The sequence below is a fragment of the Festucalex cinctus genome, chromosome 2, assembly GCF_051991245.1.
Source record: "Festucalex cinctus isolate MCC-2025b chromosome 2, RoL_Fcin_1.0, whole genome shotgun sequence".
NCBI classification, from domain to species: domain Eukaryota; kingdom Metazoa; phylum Chordata; class Actinopteri; order Syngnathiformes; family Syngnathidae; genus Festucalex; species Festucalex cinctus.
In genome coordinates, this window is record NC_135412.1 from 22413477 (window position 1) to 22433682 (window position 20206).

Consider the following 20206-nt stretch of genomic DNA (forward strand, 5'->3'; position numbering starts at 1 on the left):
ACTTATTGTAAAAATCAATAAATCAATGAACAAATAAATAAATTCAGTTTTCACTTTTCGCAGTCTTGCTGTTTCGTGTTTTTTTTTTAGTGCAATTTTGCATGCAACTTTTTACAGTAATGTACCTATTTTATAAAATTAATGAAGGTTTGAACATTGAGAATGTTTAACTTATTTGCTCCCCAAATCGTATACATATGCTCTATTTTAAATATTATTGTTCCAACGACATATTTATACGTTTTTTTTTTATGTTTTTTTTTTTTTCATGCTAGAGCATACACAAGGCTTTGATGCAGCCTCTCAACTGAAGAGAACGGTTGCAACAATGGTAGATATTACAAAAACGGCCAGCAGGTGGCAGCTGAGTATAAGAGCTCAACCATGTCTGACTCGTGTCATGCTATGTACAGTAGTTAGCTAGCTTCCCTCCCCCCCAAAAAAAAAAACAAGTTCACGAACAGTTTTATTTTGAAATATACCGGATTTACCATGATGCGAGACGCCCAACTTCCTGTCCGGCTCGTGTCAATTATCCACCAAACCCCCACCCCACGCCCGATGGGTTGCCGGTCCACGAAAGTTGTCGACTTGTTATGAACCGGTCCGTGGTGGAAAAAAGGTTGGGGACCACAGAATTATAGGCTACAGTATTGTTAATTTATGTTTGGAAGATTATCTGCATGTGTGTACCAGACAGTTTTCGACAAATATATTACTCTGTTCCAGGCAGGTGTGTGTGCGTGCGTATGTGTGTGTGTTGCACACGCACCTTTGTGCCAGCTCCTTCACGCCCTCGCGTGCCAGGTACGGCTCGTCTTTGTGTGCGCATGAAAGCGCGGCACATCTGAAGATGGAAGAAAAATGCCCATTCTCACAGGGAGGGACGAGAGGAGAAGGAGAGGAGAGAGGTGGCCTTAGCGTTCCTCTCATCGTTCGGTCCAACACTTCCTCCTCTGCCTCCTTTCGTTTGCTTCCACGCACTCGCTCGCCTTTCAGCTCTTTTCCGTTTTGTTGCATTCCATGTGCAGCCGCTCCTCTGCCGTCCGCCTTTCTTTGCACTCCATCCTTTTTCTCCCCCAGTCCTCTTTTTTTTTTCTTCTCCCCCATCCATCCCCTCTTCCTTCTCGTCCCAATTTGCAAACGTTTGGATGGCTTGCTGCTCCGGTCACTGCTCAGGGAGGGCTGACGAGCTAAAGAAGAACATCACAGACAAACGGGCTCCAATTTCAACGCAGACTTTTTGTTGTTGTTGTTGCTACCTGCGCATCTCCACATCCCAAAGCTTATCAGCGAACCCAGCCCAGGAAGCTTTCGCAAAACTGGTCCGACATCACACGCAAGCAAACACCAAGCGTCCGGAGATAAGCCTCTCTGCTCTCGTCTACACCGGTTGCTCGGCACGGCGGGCCGAGCGGAGTCAAGCACAACTCGACAACGCTGGCATAAAAATGGGCGCAAGACAGACAAAACCTTCCATTATCATCCCAACTCCAAACTCCTGTCATCTCTTGTGAACAAAAATCAGTAAGATATGAGTTATGTGAAGCCGATGGACACTTCGAATTGCAGTCAATCTCCACTTTGCAGAAGTGACTTGAAGCACAAACACTACGATGATGCTACAGTGGCCAACATTGCTGTTTTGGCTGTGACATACACACGTTACAGTTAACTTTTTAAGAGTTCAGAGCATCGCCGATATCACGGACGCACGGACATTTAACATGTAGATCTACAAAAATCAGCGTCGTTATTTTTAGGCAATAAGTTGCCCTGATATGCTTTGTAAAAGTATATATACACATAATCATTCGTTGTCCTCATTGCACAAAACATTGCTTTTATTGTCCATAGAGGCCATCAAAAATAAATAATAGAATAAAAAGTACATATGTACGGATAGGTCTGATGCCACTGAACATTGTGAGTGGTGGAAAGTAAAAGAATATTCATAAATGACTTAGTTATCACACTTAGAATGAGTTTACAAATTTTGTACAAAATACCGTATGTGGGGTATTTTTGTATTTTTGCCTCAAGGGCTAGGTGGCGCTGTATTTATAACTGAATTTTGTTATAGTGTGGGCCACATCCCTTGTGCCCCTCTGTTGCACGTTCCCATCGATGGGTGCGAGTGTGCATTGTGTCTGTCTCAGTTCTCCGAAGCATTTCAGAGCCGAGACGCCCTGTGTGCTCACCCCCATTGGCGGGAGCGCGCGGTTGGGGGGCGAAGGGGTGGAGGTGCGAGTGTTGGGATGTGGCCCGTGTGTCGCAGCAGTGGTTTGAAACGTCGTCGGAAGTCAGAAGTCTGTGACATCTACGCCATTGTGGTGGTGTTGTTCAAACGCCGTCGGGCGTAGATGCTCTTCACTGCCTCCTATAGTCTGGGAGAATATCGACCAGAGCTCGGGCAAGCCGCATTGAGTAAGAAGGCTGCGAAATGTGTGCCCGCCGGGTTCCACGTGGCTCATTTCCGCACGGAATGTTTACGTGTCAAGCATCATCCAAACTTTACCCTCCAATGACCCAAACCTGAAGGCCCCAAGCAGGATTTGAAACTCGCAACCGTGTTGATGAGCCGTACAAATGTGCACTTCGGAAACTTGTTCTCACTTGGTACTGGATTTGTTGTGACTGTGTTTTGGGTTGGGTCTTTGCGTTGTTATGGTCCTGTATTTGCGATGTTGTTGTCAGTTGCTTAGATCCTGTACTTTAGTCTCGGTTTCTTTCATCAAGTTCTTTCTTCAAGGCCATTTGAATCCAACCCTGCTCTCTGTTGTTACTTTGTATTTTTGTCTTTAAAGGAACACAAGACTTCTGAAAAACTAACCAGCTATTCTGTGAAATGGTTCATTTCAACTCTTCCCTGAAAAAAAATGCCAATTTATTCTGAGCAATTATGATTTTATAGCACTTTTTATGAATATCTTTGCGTTAAGTACTCTATCGAGCATTTTGGACAGTCACGCCATCATCAGCAAAGACACGAGGAATGATGGAGTCCCACGGAGGACATCAAAGGTGGAATTTTGCCTTACAACAAAGAGGATCTTCTTCAAAAGCAGTACAGCCACGGCGGTCACGCTAAACATTTGTTTCCAATCGAAAGCCAGATAAAACTGCAAGTGGATGGTAAACATCCGGGTACTCTGCTAGACTAAGCCACATGTCGTGTGCTAAGCACGCTTTAGCCCACATTAGGAGCGGCCACCACCCACACGGAATGACATGAAACTGGACGTGCTGAGGATTTGACTCTAAACCGAATTGGCAAAGTATTTGGGATCGAAGAGGGTCTTTTTCTTGCTCATTATGTCAGCAAATTCCCATTGAAATGAACGAAGGCGGCTTCCGGTTACGCACGATCACCTGACCAGGAAAATGGAGTTCCACACGGTACGTTCGTATTTTCATATTTAATCGGTTTAAAATAAAATTCAGGGGATAAGATGCCAGACATATTTGCACTTTTATCTTTGTACACAATGCCTAATCCAATACTGGAAAATGATCAATAATTCTTGTATCGCTTTAAAGTTTTTGAACACTTCCGTGTCGTTTGCTTTTGGTGCAAATTACTCACCTCTCTTGACAGGACTTCTTACGTAATCGTCACCTGTTTATGGATTAAAAAAACAAAAAAACATGCTGTTCCATGCCATCACTTGCTTCCTCCTCCCTGCCACTCATCCTCAATGCTGCCTTCATCCTCGTACACTGATTGATTGTCACACTGCAGGTGTGCTGACCTTTCACCTGAGGTGCTGGTTCTTCAAGACTTCAAGAGGTTCGGAGCGATTGATGTGAGATCTTTGAAGGTGTTTGTGTGTGTTTCTTCTGCGCTCCTGCGGTTAAGGAACCAAAAGGTCCTCTGGGTATTAGAGCAGCAGATCAGGATATGCGCTCGCGCACGCACAGTGGCATCTCGGCGACCTCGTGGGGAGTTCAGTGGCAAGGCGTGGTGCGAGTGGTCGTTTGAACCTGAAGATTTGAAAGATCACACACGCACCAACTGCATAAACGCACGCGCCGATCTCGCCGACGCGCATTGCGCCTAAAATGCAGGAAGCTGATGAGGATCCGACAGAGAATCCATCCTGCTGGTTGCTGCTTGGGGAAATCCCTCATGTGAGAAGGACACATGTGGTAAAACCACTCACCTGTATAAATGACTGGATAGCCGATAGCCTATACACGCCCGTGCAAGCCGTTGAAGTCACAGGGCGGCCATCTTGTTACTCCCACCTCGTGAGCAGACTAATGTGAAAACTATACGCTATACGTACGGATGAGACATATACAGCTCGGAGGCAGTTAGTCTAAGGTTGGAGGCGGGGTCAGGGGGTTGTGCCGGGGTGCTTACTATTTTTTAAGTAAAAAAAAAAAAAAAGAATAAATAAATAACAATTGTAAGGTATGTGCTTATTTGAAGACCCCCTTTTTCTTTCATAGCTCATTTCCTTAGACCCCAATATTCGATTTGGCGGAGTCATGTTTTGTTCAATTACAGTTATAATTTTTTCATAAAAAATATACAAGTTTCCTCCTGTACTAAGCATTAAGCATTTAACATATAATTTATACCAGTGCTAATTTCGTTGAGGAAAAAGTTTGTCATAATTTTCATCACAATCTTTTTTTTCCCAGACGAAAATGAAACGATTTTGATACATACGACGACATTGAGACGATAACGATAACTAAAATTGACAGACAATTTAGTCAATGACTAAAACGAAAATGAAAAATAATACAGTGAGGAAAATTCACACAATCCGATCAGAAGGAACAAAACGCGGGTGGGACAAAAGAACCACTCAAAAACTGTTCAGTGTTCACTGCACTTGACTTCATGTTTAAACATTTTTTTTTTATATTCATTGTGCAGCTGTAAGTACGATGGCGTATTAGGGCCACGTAGAAATATATATATATATTTTTTAGAGGGCGGGGGCAATATGACGAGAAAAAAAGTTTTTAATACGGAAAGAAAAAAAAAGTGGCAAATTTTCCACTTTATAAACTGGCAAATTTTCCACTTTTTTTTTTCTGGTCGTGAGGCTGTTTGTGTCAAGTTGTTGTGCTGGCAGAAAGGAAACGCATGTGTCGCGCTACACAAGTCACAGTTTGCAAAATGTCTACGGTGGAAGAACTTGTTCAAATGTACTTTTTGGTCGGGTTTTCAAACAAGATACTAATTGCTCTAGCAGAGATTAACAATATAATAGTTGCCCGTTTATAAAGTGGCACATTTGCCACTTTTTTTCTCGTCATATTAAAAACGTTGCAAATTTGCCATTTTTTTTCTCGTCATATTAAAAAGTGGAAAATTTGCCACTTTTTTCTCGTCATATTGCCCCCACCCTCTTAAAAAAAAAAAATCAAAAAAAAAAATCTACGTAGACCTAACACACCGTCGTATGTAAAATAAATCTCAATTATGCACTTAACTAAGTTATTGTCAGTCCAACATGTTTCATTGAAACAATTACTAAAAGACACCATTTTGTTAAATTTGTCTTGCATGTTAAACTACAGTTACATATAGGTGTCTTTTAGTTTTCTGTATCAAAGTTAAAATGTATGCTGAAGGAAAATGTCGAATAAACTCAATTTAGCCGACTAAAATTGATCTTTTTTCGTTGAATAAAATACAACCAGATGACTAAATTATGGCTTTAATAAATTTTAGTCAAAAGACCATATAGCTAAAACTAAATGAAAATTTCTTGTCAAAATTAACAGTGATTTCTACATGTATTTAAGTCAAGTTGTAAAATGTCTGAAGTCCTCCTGTTCATCCATCCATTCATTTTCTTAACCGCTTGCTCCTCACAAGTGTCGTGGGGGTGCTGGAGCCTATCCCAGCTGGCTATGGGCAGTAGGCGGGGGACACCCTGGACTGGTTGCCAGCCAATCGCAGGGCACACAGAGACGAACAACCATCCACACTCACAAGCACACCTAGGAACAATTCGGAGCACCCAATTAACCTGCCATGCATGTCTTTGGAATGTGGGAGGAGACCGGAGTACCCGGAGAAGACCCACGCGGGCACGGGGAGAACATGCAAACTCCACCCAGTCCTCCTGTTCATGTTTAACAAATTTAAAACACCACAAATCATGCTGTTTCTACGAAGTACTGTCTCAAATATTCTCCAATTTGAATCCTGTAAATATATCGGATGCTATGCCGAGAAACATTTCCTGGGAGGAGCCACCTCAAAAGTCTTGGCCTATCAGCTATCCAGTCATATATATATATATCAGTGGAGAAAACTCAGATGAAGGGGAATTGAATGTGAGTGGGTCTTGTCAGGTCGGATGGGGCAGGAGGGTGGGAAAGGTCATAAGAAAGGTCAGCATGATTTATTTAATCACACACACTCACAACACTCACATTGTGTATTTCCCAGCTCCATCAGAAGATAATCGAGGTGACAGATGGAGGGTTTGGTTTGTTTTTGGACCTTGCATGTATGCAGAGGTTTTTATGAATTTGTGAGCGTATTTTCTGACCCAATTCCCCAACGGGTTCACTAACAAACCTCCAACACTCGATGCTTTCCTGGAACGGGTAAAGAGGACCCCGGCGGAAGAAAGAGAATAGCAGAGTGGCGCCCGCACACGCATGCAAAAAGAAGCCTCATGAAAAATGGACCAAAGGACTTTAGAAAAGTGGAAGTCATTCATGTTAGCCATGAAACAAAAGTGACTGTCATTTGCTCATCTTGTTGGTGGTGGTGGTGGGGGGGGGGGGGGGGGGCGGGGGGGGGGGGGGGGGGGGCAGAGGCGGGATGATGATGATGATGAGCAGATGAAAGTGGCGCACACCTGCCTTTTGTTGCGGTGGATTGCCCCGAGGCGCAATGTCACAATGGCGTCTCAGTGACAGTGCCAGCCTCATTGACCAAGTGCAACCCCCCCCACCACCACTTCCTAAACCCCACCCACTGCTCACTGTGTCGCTCGCGGCCTTGCTAGTCCTTTTGCGGGCCGTGGTGACCTTGCTGGTCACACAGAAAAACGACCATATGGGGGGGAGACCGAGCGAGATTTAACTAATCCTTCATTTGTCTCCATTTTCTTCACCACCTTCCTGTTACTCTTTCACGTGCGCCATATGCACTCTGCACCCCCAACCCCACCCCTTTGGCTGAGGCCGAGGCCAGTGCCCCCGCCACCTTACCCAGGGCAAGGACTGCATATGTTAAGAAGGCGGGTAGGACAAGAGTGGTCGGGCGGGCGGCAGATGGCTGAGCCCGAAGGCTGCCACGGCTGCTGCTGGTGGCGCATGCGGAACGGAGGTGTGCACGCTTAGCTGCTACCAGATCCCCTTTGTGTGTGCGTGCGTGTATGCCTGAATGTAATGCCGCTCACTCATACCGAGCATTTACATAAATTCGTCACAAGTGTTCACCAGGGTTATTCTAGTTTGGGCATTTTTCATTTGAGTTAGTTTTGAGTTTTGTTTTTTTACATTTTGTTTGTTTTAATTCGTTTTCAGGGTGGTTCTGTTCATTTTTATTAGTTTTAATTATTTAATAAATGCTTCGTTTTAGTTTGGTTTTATATTAGTTTCATTATTAGTTTTAGTTTTTACAAAAAAACCCTGAGTATTACAGGACTGTCTCAGAAAATTAGAATATAGTGATAAAGTCCAATATTTTATGTAATGCAATTAAATAAACAAAAATGCCATAGATTCTGGATTAATCACAAATCAACTGAAATATTGCAAGCCTTTTATTGTTTTAATTAGGGGTGTGCCAAAAAAAAATCAATTCATAAAAGAATCGAGATTCTCTATTAATCGAATTGAATTGATATTTAATATCCAAAAATCAATTTTATTTAAATTAGAAATGAAGAAGAAGGGGAAAAGGCAGTTGTAGCCCACATGCTGTTTTTGTAGAAAAAGGCACTTATAATACAAACTTAATAAATGTTTAAACAAAACAAAAACAAAAAAGACACTTTAATGTCTCTATTTGTCATTTTGTCTCGCAAAGCAGAGTGGAGTAGATCATGACAATGTTGTGCATATCTGTAAATTGAAGCAGAAATCATTTGTCAATCAAATAATTTTGAATCGAAAATCGTTTGAATCGGGGAAAAAAAAAAGAAAAAAAAAAAGAAAAAAAAAAAGAAAATCGAAAATCGATTCTGAATCGAATCGTAGACCCAAAAATCGTAATCGAATCAAATCGTGAGATAGTCAAAGATTCCCAGCCCTAGTTTTAATATTGCTGAGCATAAGCATATGCTGATTATGGCTTGCAGCTTAAGAAAACTCAAATATCCTATCTCAAAATATTAGAATATTTCCTCAGACAAAAAAAACAACAAAAGCCATAATCAGCAATATTAAAATAATAAAAGGCTTGCAATATTGCAGTTGATTTGTAATGAATTCGGAATGTATGGCATTTTTGCTTATTTAATTGCATTCCAGAAAATAATGGACTTTATCACAATATTCTAATTTTCTGAGACAGTCCTGTTCTTGTGTGCAATATTTAAAAAAAATAAAAATAAAAAATAAATAAAAAAAAAAAAAAAAAACATGGGAGTGACGTCATCATTTAGTGCTTTTCTATTGGCTGCTGCCAGATGACTTCTGTGTGACAAACTTTCAATCGTCCTTATTCTGGCGGTTCATATAAAAATAAATCGACTTAAAATCACATTTAAAATCATCCCCAAAGGCTCATGCATTAAATTAATGACCAAAGACGAAAGCAAAGGACATTTTTGCAATAATTATAGTGAGTTTTAGTTTGTTTTGTTAACATCAAATGTAGTTTCAGTTAGGTTTCATTTTTTTAAAAGCATTTTTGTTTTGATTTTATTTCGTTCACAAAATTGTTTTTTGAGTTTTAGTTAAACTTTTTTCATTAGTTTCAGTTCACTAAAATAACCTTGGTGTTCACTCGTTAGAGGTGGGCGGCTCGATCCCAGTATCGATATTATCGATACCAAATCAGTATCGATATCGGATCGATACTGGCACTAAAATATGGATCGGATATTTTCGTTTCAATTTGGCTCTTTTATGTACTAATGCGGTTTGGTCAAACAGATAACAGGCATATCACAGTAGTGTGTTTCCATCGTGCAACATCATGTGACTTAGTTTTTTTTTTCTTCTAATTATATACCACAATTTTCACTAAGTATCAATATCAGTAGGGGACAAGAGTAGGAATGTGCATATGAATTCACTAGATGACAACGGAACACGTGATCGAACAAGCGAGGAAACGACAGTACGAACCGACCGATGCTTGCTTCCTTCCCTCTTGTGACGTCAGGGTGGGATGCGCATATTTCCAAAATAGATTCAGAATGGCCTGATTTGATTCACGATTCAAATGCAGTTACATTAATCATGTGTGTTTTATTGAACATGACCTAATCAAAACAATAAATAACAATTGAAATCGACTACAACCACACACTATGTAAATAAAGTGGCAAAAGCACTTGGACTCCTCTTGGGGTCGACTACTCTGAATAACAGAAGGCCACATTTGCATTTATTAGACATATTAAAAGTATGGATTCATGGTTTTATGATTCAATACTAGAGATGTAACGATATCCAAACATCATAATACGATACAGTATTAGCACGATATGAAGGTCACAATACGATAATTATCATGATATTGTGAGTGTGTGTGTGTGTGGGGGGGGGGGGGGGGGGGGTGTTGATACAAAAAAGGTCACAATATTGAAAATAAATAAATAAATAAATAAATAAAAGAGCTCATACTAAAAAAGAAAAACACACATTGTGCTTTTGTCCAATAAAAATTACATTATATATAAAAAAGATATAAATTTATATATTGAGTTCCTTCACATATTGACTCGCTTCACAAGCATATTTCTTATTATTGATCTGACCATTAGTGGATTTTATACATATAAGGGCTAAAACATGCCTTGTGAAAATTATATTGCACTGAAAAAAAAACTAGCCACCAGAGGGTGCTACAACTGCACAAATGGAAATCAAACCAACTTTTAAATTTTTTTGTGACAGGATGACACCGATACAATGTGGCAGTTTTCATATCACGATATCACGATATCGCCGTTATCATTATATCCCTAATTGATATTGGGCTATGAAAAGGAATATTGATTCGATATCGATATATCGATTTTTAAAACCCAGGCCTAGATGCGGAAACAAGCAGGCCATGCCTGAAAAGTGGGTGGGGCAAAAATACGCAAAATATAAAAGGCATTAAATCACTGCTGAGTTTTTTTTAGGAGGTGAATTTTAGTGCTGACATCATTTTGACATAGAGACCTTTTATATGAGTGCCCAGATTCATCTGAATCAAGTGACCCTTTCAAAGAATGAAGCAGATGTTGGAGCACGTGCGTGCGTGCTGTCCAAGGAGGAGCGATGACATACATGAGCAGCAGACAAGTGCAGCAGAGGTGCGACTTCCGTCCTTCAATTCACCCGCAATCGTGCTCGTCTGTTGTGAAGATGCTTGGAGGTACGACACAGCTGCTGCCGCTGCTGCTGCGCTCTGAAGCGCGCACGCACCTTGCAGACATGGGACGGCTGCCACGCTTTCGTCTGGATAATAGGCTGAAAACGCGCACGCATTCAGAGACACGTTTTATCTTATATTCGATGCATACTTCATTTACGTGGCAGCCTGTTTAGCAATATTTAACACCTGTTATATATTGTCACTGTTTGGTGGATTTCTCCTATCTACAAAATCATCTACAAATCAGGAAATGTTTTTAAAACCAGTGCACCTCAGTCTTCTGTGTTCATGCTAACAAGCCCGACACAAAAATGGATGTCATTCTTCACAAACGCTAACGACTGCAGTTACATCATCATCATCATCATCATCTCACTTCTTCAACAGTCTAATCAGAAAGCGGAGCTTTCCTGTCCTTTCTCATGTCTCTCTTTTAAGAAGTCAAATAACAACAACAACAACAACAATAATAATAATAATAATAAGTTCACTGGTCCGTGCTATACATTCTTATTCTTTTTCAATCCAGTATGTCAATGATTGCATCATTTCAGCAAAATAAAAATAAATAAATAAATAAATGTGGAATCAGGAAAAAAAGATCAATTAATTAATAATAAACTTTACCTTATATTAAAAGTGGTTTTGTTTTTCTCGCCATCGCATTGTTGGACAGCGTGGAATTGATTGACGCATGATGAAAAGTTTTGAAAACTATCCAAATTAATATACCGGCTAATTTTCTATTTTGGGTTGACAACTTTATATCCAATTCCAGAGAAGTCAGTGCCTCACCTGTCATGACTAGGGTCATGTAAGGCTTATGTTTGGGTCATGACCGTGAGGTTAAGTGTCTGATTTGAACTGATGTAACCAGCATCTAGTTTCAACTGGTCTTAAGCTATGTGATGTCAGAAGAAATGCGATGTCAAGAATCTTTCATCTCTTTATCTGCTCAACAACCAATATAATTCCATGTCAGTCCTGTTACCCACATATCTAGCCACAGCCAATCAGATCCATTCGCTGTCTATATAAGCCTGTCTAAGAAGTGCGTTTTTGTCGGATTATTACCTCTGTTCCTCTGTGCAAATTCCAGTTGTTTCTCCTCTAGTCAAGTTTGTTCCACGCCTCTCGATGTGAATAAATAGTAAAGTCTTATTTGTGTCTGCGTTTTTGGGATCCAACCTCAGTACTTAACATCACCAGTCTTAAACCTCACTGCGGTCACTAATAGTGTTGTTCCGATACCGATACTGCATAAAAACAGTGGTATCGGTATCGGTGACTACTCACAAGTAACATGCCGATACCATTAATTCCAACGCTAATATAGGATTTTGGATGCAGCATCTTGTGTCTTGCTCGTGCACAACATATATGACATGTTCACTACATGCCGATCTAAGATATCCTTGGCCCTTGAATGCTCTGAACCAATGGCAGGACAGCTTTTTCATGTTGAGGAAAAAAAACCTTAAGTATCGGTCTGGTATCGGTATCGGCCGATACTGCAAAGCTGGGTATCGGTATCGGGAGCCAAAAAACGGGATCGGAACAACACTAGTCACAAACAATAAGAGTCCTGAAGTGATGCAATTGGGAAAAAAAGCTGGCCTGACTAGACAGTTTAATTGTCAATATTGTTATTAATCTGGGTGCAAATTTACCTCTATGGTTGATGTGCATTACACTGAGTGATTTTATTTTGATCATTAATTGGTTAATACTGTGTAAATATGTAAAAAAAAAAATATATATATATATATATATATATCAAATGTTCGGACATAAGGAGGTTTCGACCAAATATCGGCAATATTTAGTTTGCATATGACAATTATGGCATGTACACCAGTGCACACACCCCACAGACTCCCAGAAGGTCATTGCCCCGAGGACGTCCATTTGAAGTGAATCTTTTGGCAGCGAGCGGCTGGAGGCCGACTTGCGACATCTCATCTACATGATGCTACTCATTGCATGCTTTTCTCTCTCGAAAGTTATTCATTTACATGCAGACTGACAGACGGACGAACCCTTGGCACTGAAATGGAAACAAAGCTTTTGTTCATTTTCATTTTGAGCTTCCCAACAATAAATACTGGGCCCATCTCTCCAATGGAAGCCCTTCCATGACATTCATCTTCACGTCACTTTGTGTGTTTGTCGTGTTAGCCCGCCGTACCTCCTGGTAATGGATCCTAATGGTCCCGGGCAGTCGTCTACGGTGCCAGGGGTGAGAGTCGTCTGCTTGACCCGGTGGTCAAGCTGGGCGACCTGGACCCCGGGGGTGGCTGGCCCTGTAGGGACCCGTGTCACCATCAGCATGCATTACACTCAAGGTAAACACACACTGGTAGCAGACGTGTCTTGTGTACTTTGCGCTCTTCATGAACTTTCTCATGCTTGACAATATCGGAGCTCATTATGAAGTAGATGCAAAAATATTGACAACTTTGATTCTGCTTTGCCACATGCATTATATCTACTTTGCATTTTTTTTTTTAAGTGGAAGTCAACCTTAAAGGGATACGTGACTCATTGAACAATTTTCAGCAGTGAAAAGTGCATATTTTGTCCAGAATTAATTTGATAACTTCATTATTTTTACATATACAATTAATACCTTTAAAGTAATTTTTCTACTTGCTGTCGACTGATGATGACATCATCTGTGCTGAAGTCCAATCATGGCTCACCTGTTTTCTCAGTTTGGTCAGCAAAGCGAGCCATGATTGGCTGTTACCTACTTCCTCAGCACAGGTGATGTCATCATCAGTCGACAGCCAGTAGAAAAAATACTTTTTAAAGGTATTAATTGTACATGAAAAATTATAAAGTTAACACCGTTAACTTTAGGTACCGTTCCAATTCTCGGTACCTGGGGATCAATACCGGTACTCAATGGTACCAATTTTCTGTACTTTTTTACGCTTTTATTTCACCTTCTTTCTTGTTTATGTTATTTATTTGAATGGTAATAAATGTTCATCATTGTTTATTTAACAGTAATTTCTTTTTACTAGGGATGTCCCGATGACATTTTTTTGCACCCGAGTCTGAGTCACCTGATTTTGAGGATTTGCCGATACCAAGTCCTGATCCGATTCCTCGGCAAAGTATTAAGGAGGGGGGGGCGGGGGGGGGGGGGGGGGGGGAGGGGGGGGGGGGGGGGAGGAAAGTGTTTCCAAATGTTTTTTGTTTTTTGTTTTTTTATTTGAACAAAACCATCCCAGTAATTTTGGGGGTTCCATCAGCACAAAATAATAAATACAAATAAATAAAACGTTTTGTTAACGTTTTGGCAATATGTTTAACGCTGGACGATTTTGTTGCTTTGTAGCAACATCGCTAGTATTTACAAATCTATTTCACAATTACTTTTTAATGTTTTCAACTTACAATGTTGTGTTCAAGTGCGCCATGGAAAATTGTCAACTCTTTTACTCCTGCACAGTCACAACTTAGAATGATGCGCTTCAGAACCCAAACAAGGCACCATTTGATTTGATGTGAATCAGTGCTTGGAGGTACCGACCCAAATCAGTCCATACTACAAAAAGACAAAATATTTACATCACTTTTTACTGCTGAAAATGGCTCAATGAATCAAGTGTCCCTTGAAACGTTTCTTGACAATACTGTAATATGTTCTATGTGACCTCACTAGTCGAAACATGAATTCTGAATCATATGACATTTGTGGAATATGAGTTATGAAGCAAAACAGCCGTTTTTAATCCATCTGAGGGGGCGTGGTCATTTTGCCACTTGCTGTCGACTGAAGATGACATCACAGTTGCTCAGTTCTTTTCTGAAGCTGCGCTGTGATTGGTTGTTACCTGAGACCTGTGCAATGTCACCTTCAGTCGACAGCAACTGGCAAAATGGCCGCCCCCTGAGAAGGATCAAAACGGCTGCATTTTGCTGCTTAACTCATATTCCACTAACGCAATATCAACCCGAATACCGTATTTAGACGAGTGGAGCCGCATAGAACATATTGTCAAAACTAAAATGATTTCCCCTTTAAAGTGGGTGGGGCCAACCTTTCCCGAAACAACATGTGCTCTTCTCTTGTTCTCCTTGTGTCTCCAAGTAGGCGAATGTCAAAAAGCGGCGAGTAGCTCAGGTAAACACAACTCCCAGGGGAGTGTTGGCCTTTGCTTTCACAGCCGGGGGACGGAAAAATAGAAGGCAGGTGAGGGAATGAGCCGAGGGAGGCAGAGTGGGCAGAAGAATGGCAAATTAAAAGCAAATGAAAACAACGGAGAAGACAATAAAAGTTGGAAAGCAGTTGACAAGAGAACCTGAAGTTCACCTCATGTATGATTTGTCCTTTTTTTTTTTTTTCTTGCACGGAAGCGTGTCTTCACTGTAAATAATGTCTGTGGATTTAACAGGGAATTTCTGTAAATTAAAAAACTGTTAATTCAAAAACAATGAAGCATTTACATGAATATGTTGTAACAAACAACTGCTGATTGGACAGTATAAGAAAATGTTAAAAAGATCAAATTCTTTTGGAGAATTCACAAAATACTGTAATTTAAACAGATTAACTGTAAAACAGAAAACATTGCATGGATACAGTTCAAATGAAATCATTGAAGTGTTAGAATAACACTTTTTGTCAGTATCGGTTCTTTGCTACATTTTGTTTATGCCAAATTTGTACAAATTAATGTTTAAACCATATGTAAAAACATCGTTTATTTTTACAGAAACAAAATTGGCAGCTGTGGTTACCAGAATAATTTTGTAAAAAAATAAAAATAAATACAGTGCAAATATAAATATAACTTGTAGATCCAACAGTCCCTTACTGATGACTTACATTAAGAACAAGAGGTTAGGGTGGATCAGCGGTAGAGTGGGCGTCTTGCAACTGTGAGGTTGTTGGTTTGATCCCGGTGCAGTGTGATGGTATCAAATATTCATGAGCAAGGTAACGTAAGTACAGTTGTTCCTGATGCTGTGTAATCAGTAGGTGAAATGAGTACCGTAATTTCTGGACTAAAGAGCGCACCTGATTATAAACTGCACCCAGTATATTTCTAAAGGAAAAAGCATCTGACTATAAGCCGCATGTGTCCACATTGAAACACGAGATATTTACAAAGAAAGACGGTACACAGAAAGAGTTTTCAAAGGTTGAATAATATACCTTAGCTTTTCTTTCCAAACGGTGCCTGTGACGCGGGCAGTAACACAGCAGCAATACGCTAGTAACTAACTTAAAAATAACATACCGGTTAAAGTCACTCAGACTGAGACTTGTTGTATTTTCCATGATGAGGGTCTGTTCATGCTCATTTTATTCATGCACAAAGCACCAAGTTACATTGAACTTGCGTCTTCCTCCACACATATATTCCATCTGTCTCACTCTTACTTTTTCTGCTCGAGCGCCCCTGGCGGCCGTCGGAAAAAAATGCATCAATTAGCCGCATCATTGTATAAGCTGCAGGGTTCGAAGCGTGTAAAAAAAGTTGCGGCTTATAGTCCGGAAATTACAGTAGTAAAAATGCAAAGCACTTTGAGGGCATTGTAAGGTAGGAAAGCGCTTTATCACCATATTTTGCCACAAAAATAAAAAATAAAATTATGTAAATTTTCCAGTAAAACATTGTTTTTTTTAAAACGTCAAATTCTTTTTTAACAGTCAAATCTTGGATTCAGTACATTTTATAATTGTAAAATCCACTGTGTCAATACAAATTTTTACCATAAACGTCGAAAATGTGTTACCGTAATATAACGGTACACTTTTGGCAACCACAGCTGCCCGTATTTTCCCGTAAAAAACAGCATTTTTGTTTTCACAGTGTTGGCTTGACATAATCTGGCTATAAATCGTTTTTAAATTCAGATGCCTCCAAAAGGTGCAAGTCTCTAGGAGGAAATGAGTGTTGTTTTTTTCTCAGCATTGCAGCGAGCCAGCGCAGCCTCCTTGATGGCGGCGGTCTGAGGCCTCCTGGCGAGGCAAGCAGGCAGCGCTCGCCCTGGGCAAGTGCTTCGCTGTGGGAAGGAGCCTTGGCTTTAAGTGGCTCTAAGTGGCTCTCGCTGTTTGTCTCTTTAGCTGTTTATTTTTTTCCCCCTGCCCTCGCCATGGGCAGGGAAGGGCCTCTAAGCAAAGCTAGGCAGGCACACCGAAGTCCGCAACTCTACATGTGTTCACATTTACTACTCCCACTTGCCACTCGTCGCTTCATCATTAGAAATGTTAGATTGCTAAGATTTGATTATGTTGATCTCATGTGAGGGAGTGCGCATGCGGTTTTGTATTGACACGGCCAAAAGGTCCTAGAGTGACCTTCTAAGATGACATTATTTTGCGATCGATCCGCCCGCCGTTGTATGTTTGAGCCTCGCTGGGACTTCGGTGCCAACAATGGCCGCCATTGTTCCGCTTTTAAGGACGCTCGGTGGCACCGACTTGACTCAGCTTTGCCTTATTTTGCCGACTACAAGGTGAACTGAAAGTCTTTCCATGTTCGCAAAAATCACCCTGTAATCCGAAGCGCCTTATATATGGATAGCAGTGATCATTTTGGTGACGAAAAATTTTCGTTATGACATTTTTTTTCAGACCAAAATGAAACGAAAATAAAAATACAAGTCATTCATTGAGATGAAAACATTAACTAAAATTGACTGGCAATTTCATGACTAAAACAAAAATGAAAACAACACAGTGAGGAAAATTCACACAATCCAATCAGAAGGAATGAAATTCGCGAAGGAGAAAAGAACCCGTTGTGCAGCTGCAACATTAATCTAAATTTTGCACTTTTTTTTTTTTTCTTTTTCATTTAGGTGAAAACAAAGTTATATTTTTGTCAGTTCAACATGTTTCACTGAAACAATTAATAAAGACACCGTTGTATGAAATGTGTCTTGCATGTTAAACTCAAGTTACAAACAGGTGTGTTATAATTTTAAGTATAAAAGTTGAAATGTATGCTGAAGGAAAATATCGACTAAACTGTCAATTTAGTTGACTAAAAATGCTCTTTATTTTCCTCGACTGATTCAAACTAAAATACAATCAGATGACAAAATGATGACTAAAACTTCAATTAATTATAGTCAAAGGACTATAACTAAAATTTAATTAAAATTTCTTGTCAAAATTAACACTGGACCTCACTAATCTAAACATAACATTCTAATTAACAAGACATTTGTGGAATATAAATTCTGAAGCAAAATCCAGCCATTTTTATCCATCTCAGGGGGTCTGCAATTTTGCCACTTGTTGTCGACTGAAGATGACATGACATCACAGTGGCTCAGGGCTCAGGCAGTGACCAGTCACAGCTCACCTGTTTTCTGAAGCTGCTCTGTGATTGGTTGTTACCTGAGACCTGCACAACTGTAAATTTAGTCGACTAAAATTTCTCTTTTTTTCATCGACTAAAATTGCTGTTTATTTTTCGTCGACTAGAATTGGACTAAAACTAAAATACAATCAGATGACTAAATGACTAAAACTTGAATGAATTTTAGTCAAAAGACTATAACTAAAACTCTAAAATTTCTTGTCAAAATTAACACTGATGGATGGATGCTGTTTCATTCAAATTCCTTTTGTTCGTGTTCCCATTCTCATCCGTATAGAATCATGCGTTACATTTTCGTCATATCGAAACTAGAAGTACTTCCTGTTTCCGTGTTTAAGAATCATGGGGAATGTAGTCCGACTAGTCTAATAGTGCGGTCGTCGGTTAGACCCAACGCAAATGGAGCTTTTCTGGCATTGACTGTGTGACCTGACGGACGCAAAGTAAACAACACGGCCAGTTTCCAATTGCAGCCAGGAAAGAGCAAAAAATGTTGGATCTTGAGTGCCATAACTTGTTTACAGCTGTTGAACTGTCAACCACGATAACATTTAGCGTTAGCCAAAGTTGTTCATGATATTCATGATATAACTTTTTTTTCGTCTGTTGAAGGATCCCTCGCTCAGCCTCGTGTAGTTGCATGGTGAACAAAAGCAAGTGGGACATGTGCCGCTACTTGATAAAACCTAGCACAATCGTGCTAAATCTATCAGTTAAAGGATACAGTACAACTAGAATAAAGATTTTAACGTCAAATGATTCACAAAAAATAATAATAATGCGCCTTCTATGAAACCTATGCACCTTATGTATGAAAATTGTTTAAAATACACCCATCCTTTGACATTATGCCTAAAGTTTTAGAGTAATATTTACACTTGCAACAGAGTCAAATAAAGAATTGGGAGGGGAAAAAAATCAAAGTCACTTAAATGGTTGAGGAACAAACTCACGACCTTCAGCTTGGGAGACTGCCACACTACCACCTGAGCTATGACCCTCCGACTGTTTGCTTAACACCAAGAGGAGACATCGTTTTTGGTCTCTTGGAGTTCGGAAGATTCCGGCTGACAAGTGATATGAACACACAGCAGGAGCTTCATGACTCAGGCAGTAGATCGGCAATCTCCTAAGCTGAAGGTGTCATGTTTGGGGTGTGGTTGAGGACCAAATGCAGGGAAGCAGGGCGAGGAGGCGAATAATGAGGTCATAAAGAAGTTTAATAAACAAAAACAAAAAAGCAAAAATCAGCAACAAACTAACAAACAAAAACGACAAAATACAAAAGGGTAAACCGAGACAAGACATGGAACAAAACCAGAGATGGGAAATCCAGGTCCTGAATGTCAATGTGTATTTTGCATACGCGATACGTCACGATGATACGCCACGATGATGCGTCGCGATCATACGTGACTGTCCGAAATGCCCGATACTGTCATGTTTCAGTTTTGTTTGGGTTGGGTTTTGTTTTATTTTGGTGAGAATGTTGGTTGTCTGGTGTTCTTGTGTGTTTTTCCCCTGTCTCGCTTGTCTGAGTAAGTCCACCTGTGTGTTGCTAATTGGTTCCCTCTGCCTGCTGCGTGTCCCAGGTGTGTCCTGTTAGTGTCTCGTTAGTGTTTGTATTTAGGGAGTGGTGTTTGTTCACGTAGTGTGGGAGCATTGTCTTTTCTTGTCCAATCCAGAGTGCTAAGCTGTGTTGCCAGTTTCTCTACGTTTGTTCCAGTTTCCCTACGTTTGGTTCAGTTTTCTACTCCTGGTCAAGTGTCTCCCCTCCAACTCAAGGTCTCCACGTCAACTTAAGTGTCTCACCGTCTATTCAAGTCTGCACGTCAACTCAGATGTTCACGTCATGCCAAGTCTTCTCCACGTCAACGTCACGTCACGTCAAGTCATGTCAAGTCTTCCTCGCTCACGTCCTGCCAGTCACGTTCCATCAATTCCTTTATTTAGTCCCAACTAATAAAGTGATTTTCATTCCTGTCAGTCCACTTCCTGTCTGGTTACTCCGCCTTTAGGTCCCCCCCACTTCGTAATAGATACAGTACTTAACACAAAAATATTCATAAAAAGTACTATAAAATCATAATTGCTCAACATAAATTGGCGTTTTTTATTTTCCAGGGAAGAGTTGAAATGAACCATTTCACAGAATAGCTGTCTTGTGTTCTTTTAAAGAAACATGAGGATTAAATCAAAATTAAACCTGAGCCCTCATAAAAGTAACAAAATCAACCCAAACCGTGACAGGAGGTCATGAGTTTGTTCCTCAACCCTTCAGTGACTTTTCTTTATTCTTTATTCTACTCTCTTCCAAATGTAAATATTAGCT

General features: G+C 40.3%; 1 protein-coding gene across 5 annotated transcripts in view; it reads right to left on the reverse strand.

The window, feature by feature from the left end:
• Positions 1–20206, reverse strand: part of LOC144014169 (uncharacterized) — a 121439-nt gene that overhangs the window by 5046 nt on the left and 96187 nt on the right. Inside the window, exons 4-5 of one of the 5 annotated variants that reach the window (XR_013282405.1) lie at positions 12714–12828; positions 773–1193 (exon numbers count right to left, since the gene is read on the reverse strand). The exons of 1 other annotated variant lie outside the window; for it this stretch is intronic. Coding sequence is in view for 1 of the 4 variants with exons in the window: in XM_077513760.1 (XP_077369886.1) it covers positions 773–1193; positions 1263–1278 (437 nt within the window). In the remaining 3 variants the exon portion in view is untranslated. Of the gene's footprint in view, positions 1–772; positions 1194–1262; positions 1380–9692; positions 10621–12713; positions 12829–20206 lie in introns of those variants that run through there. 3 more of the 5 variants (XM_077513760.1, XR_013282408.1, XR_013282406.1) reach the window with 3 other exon arrangements.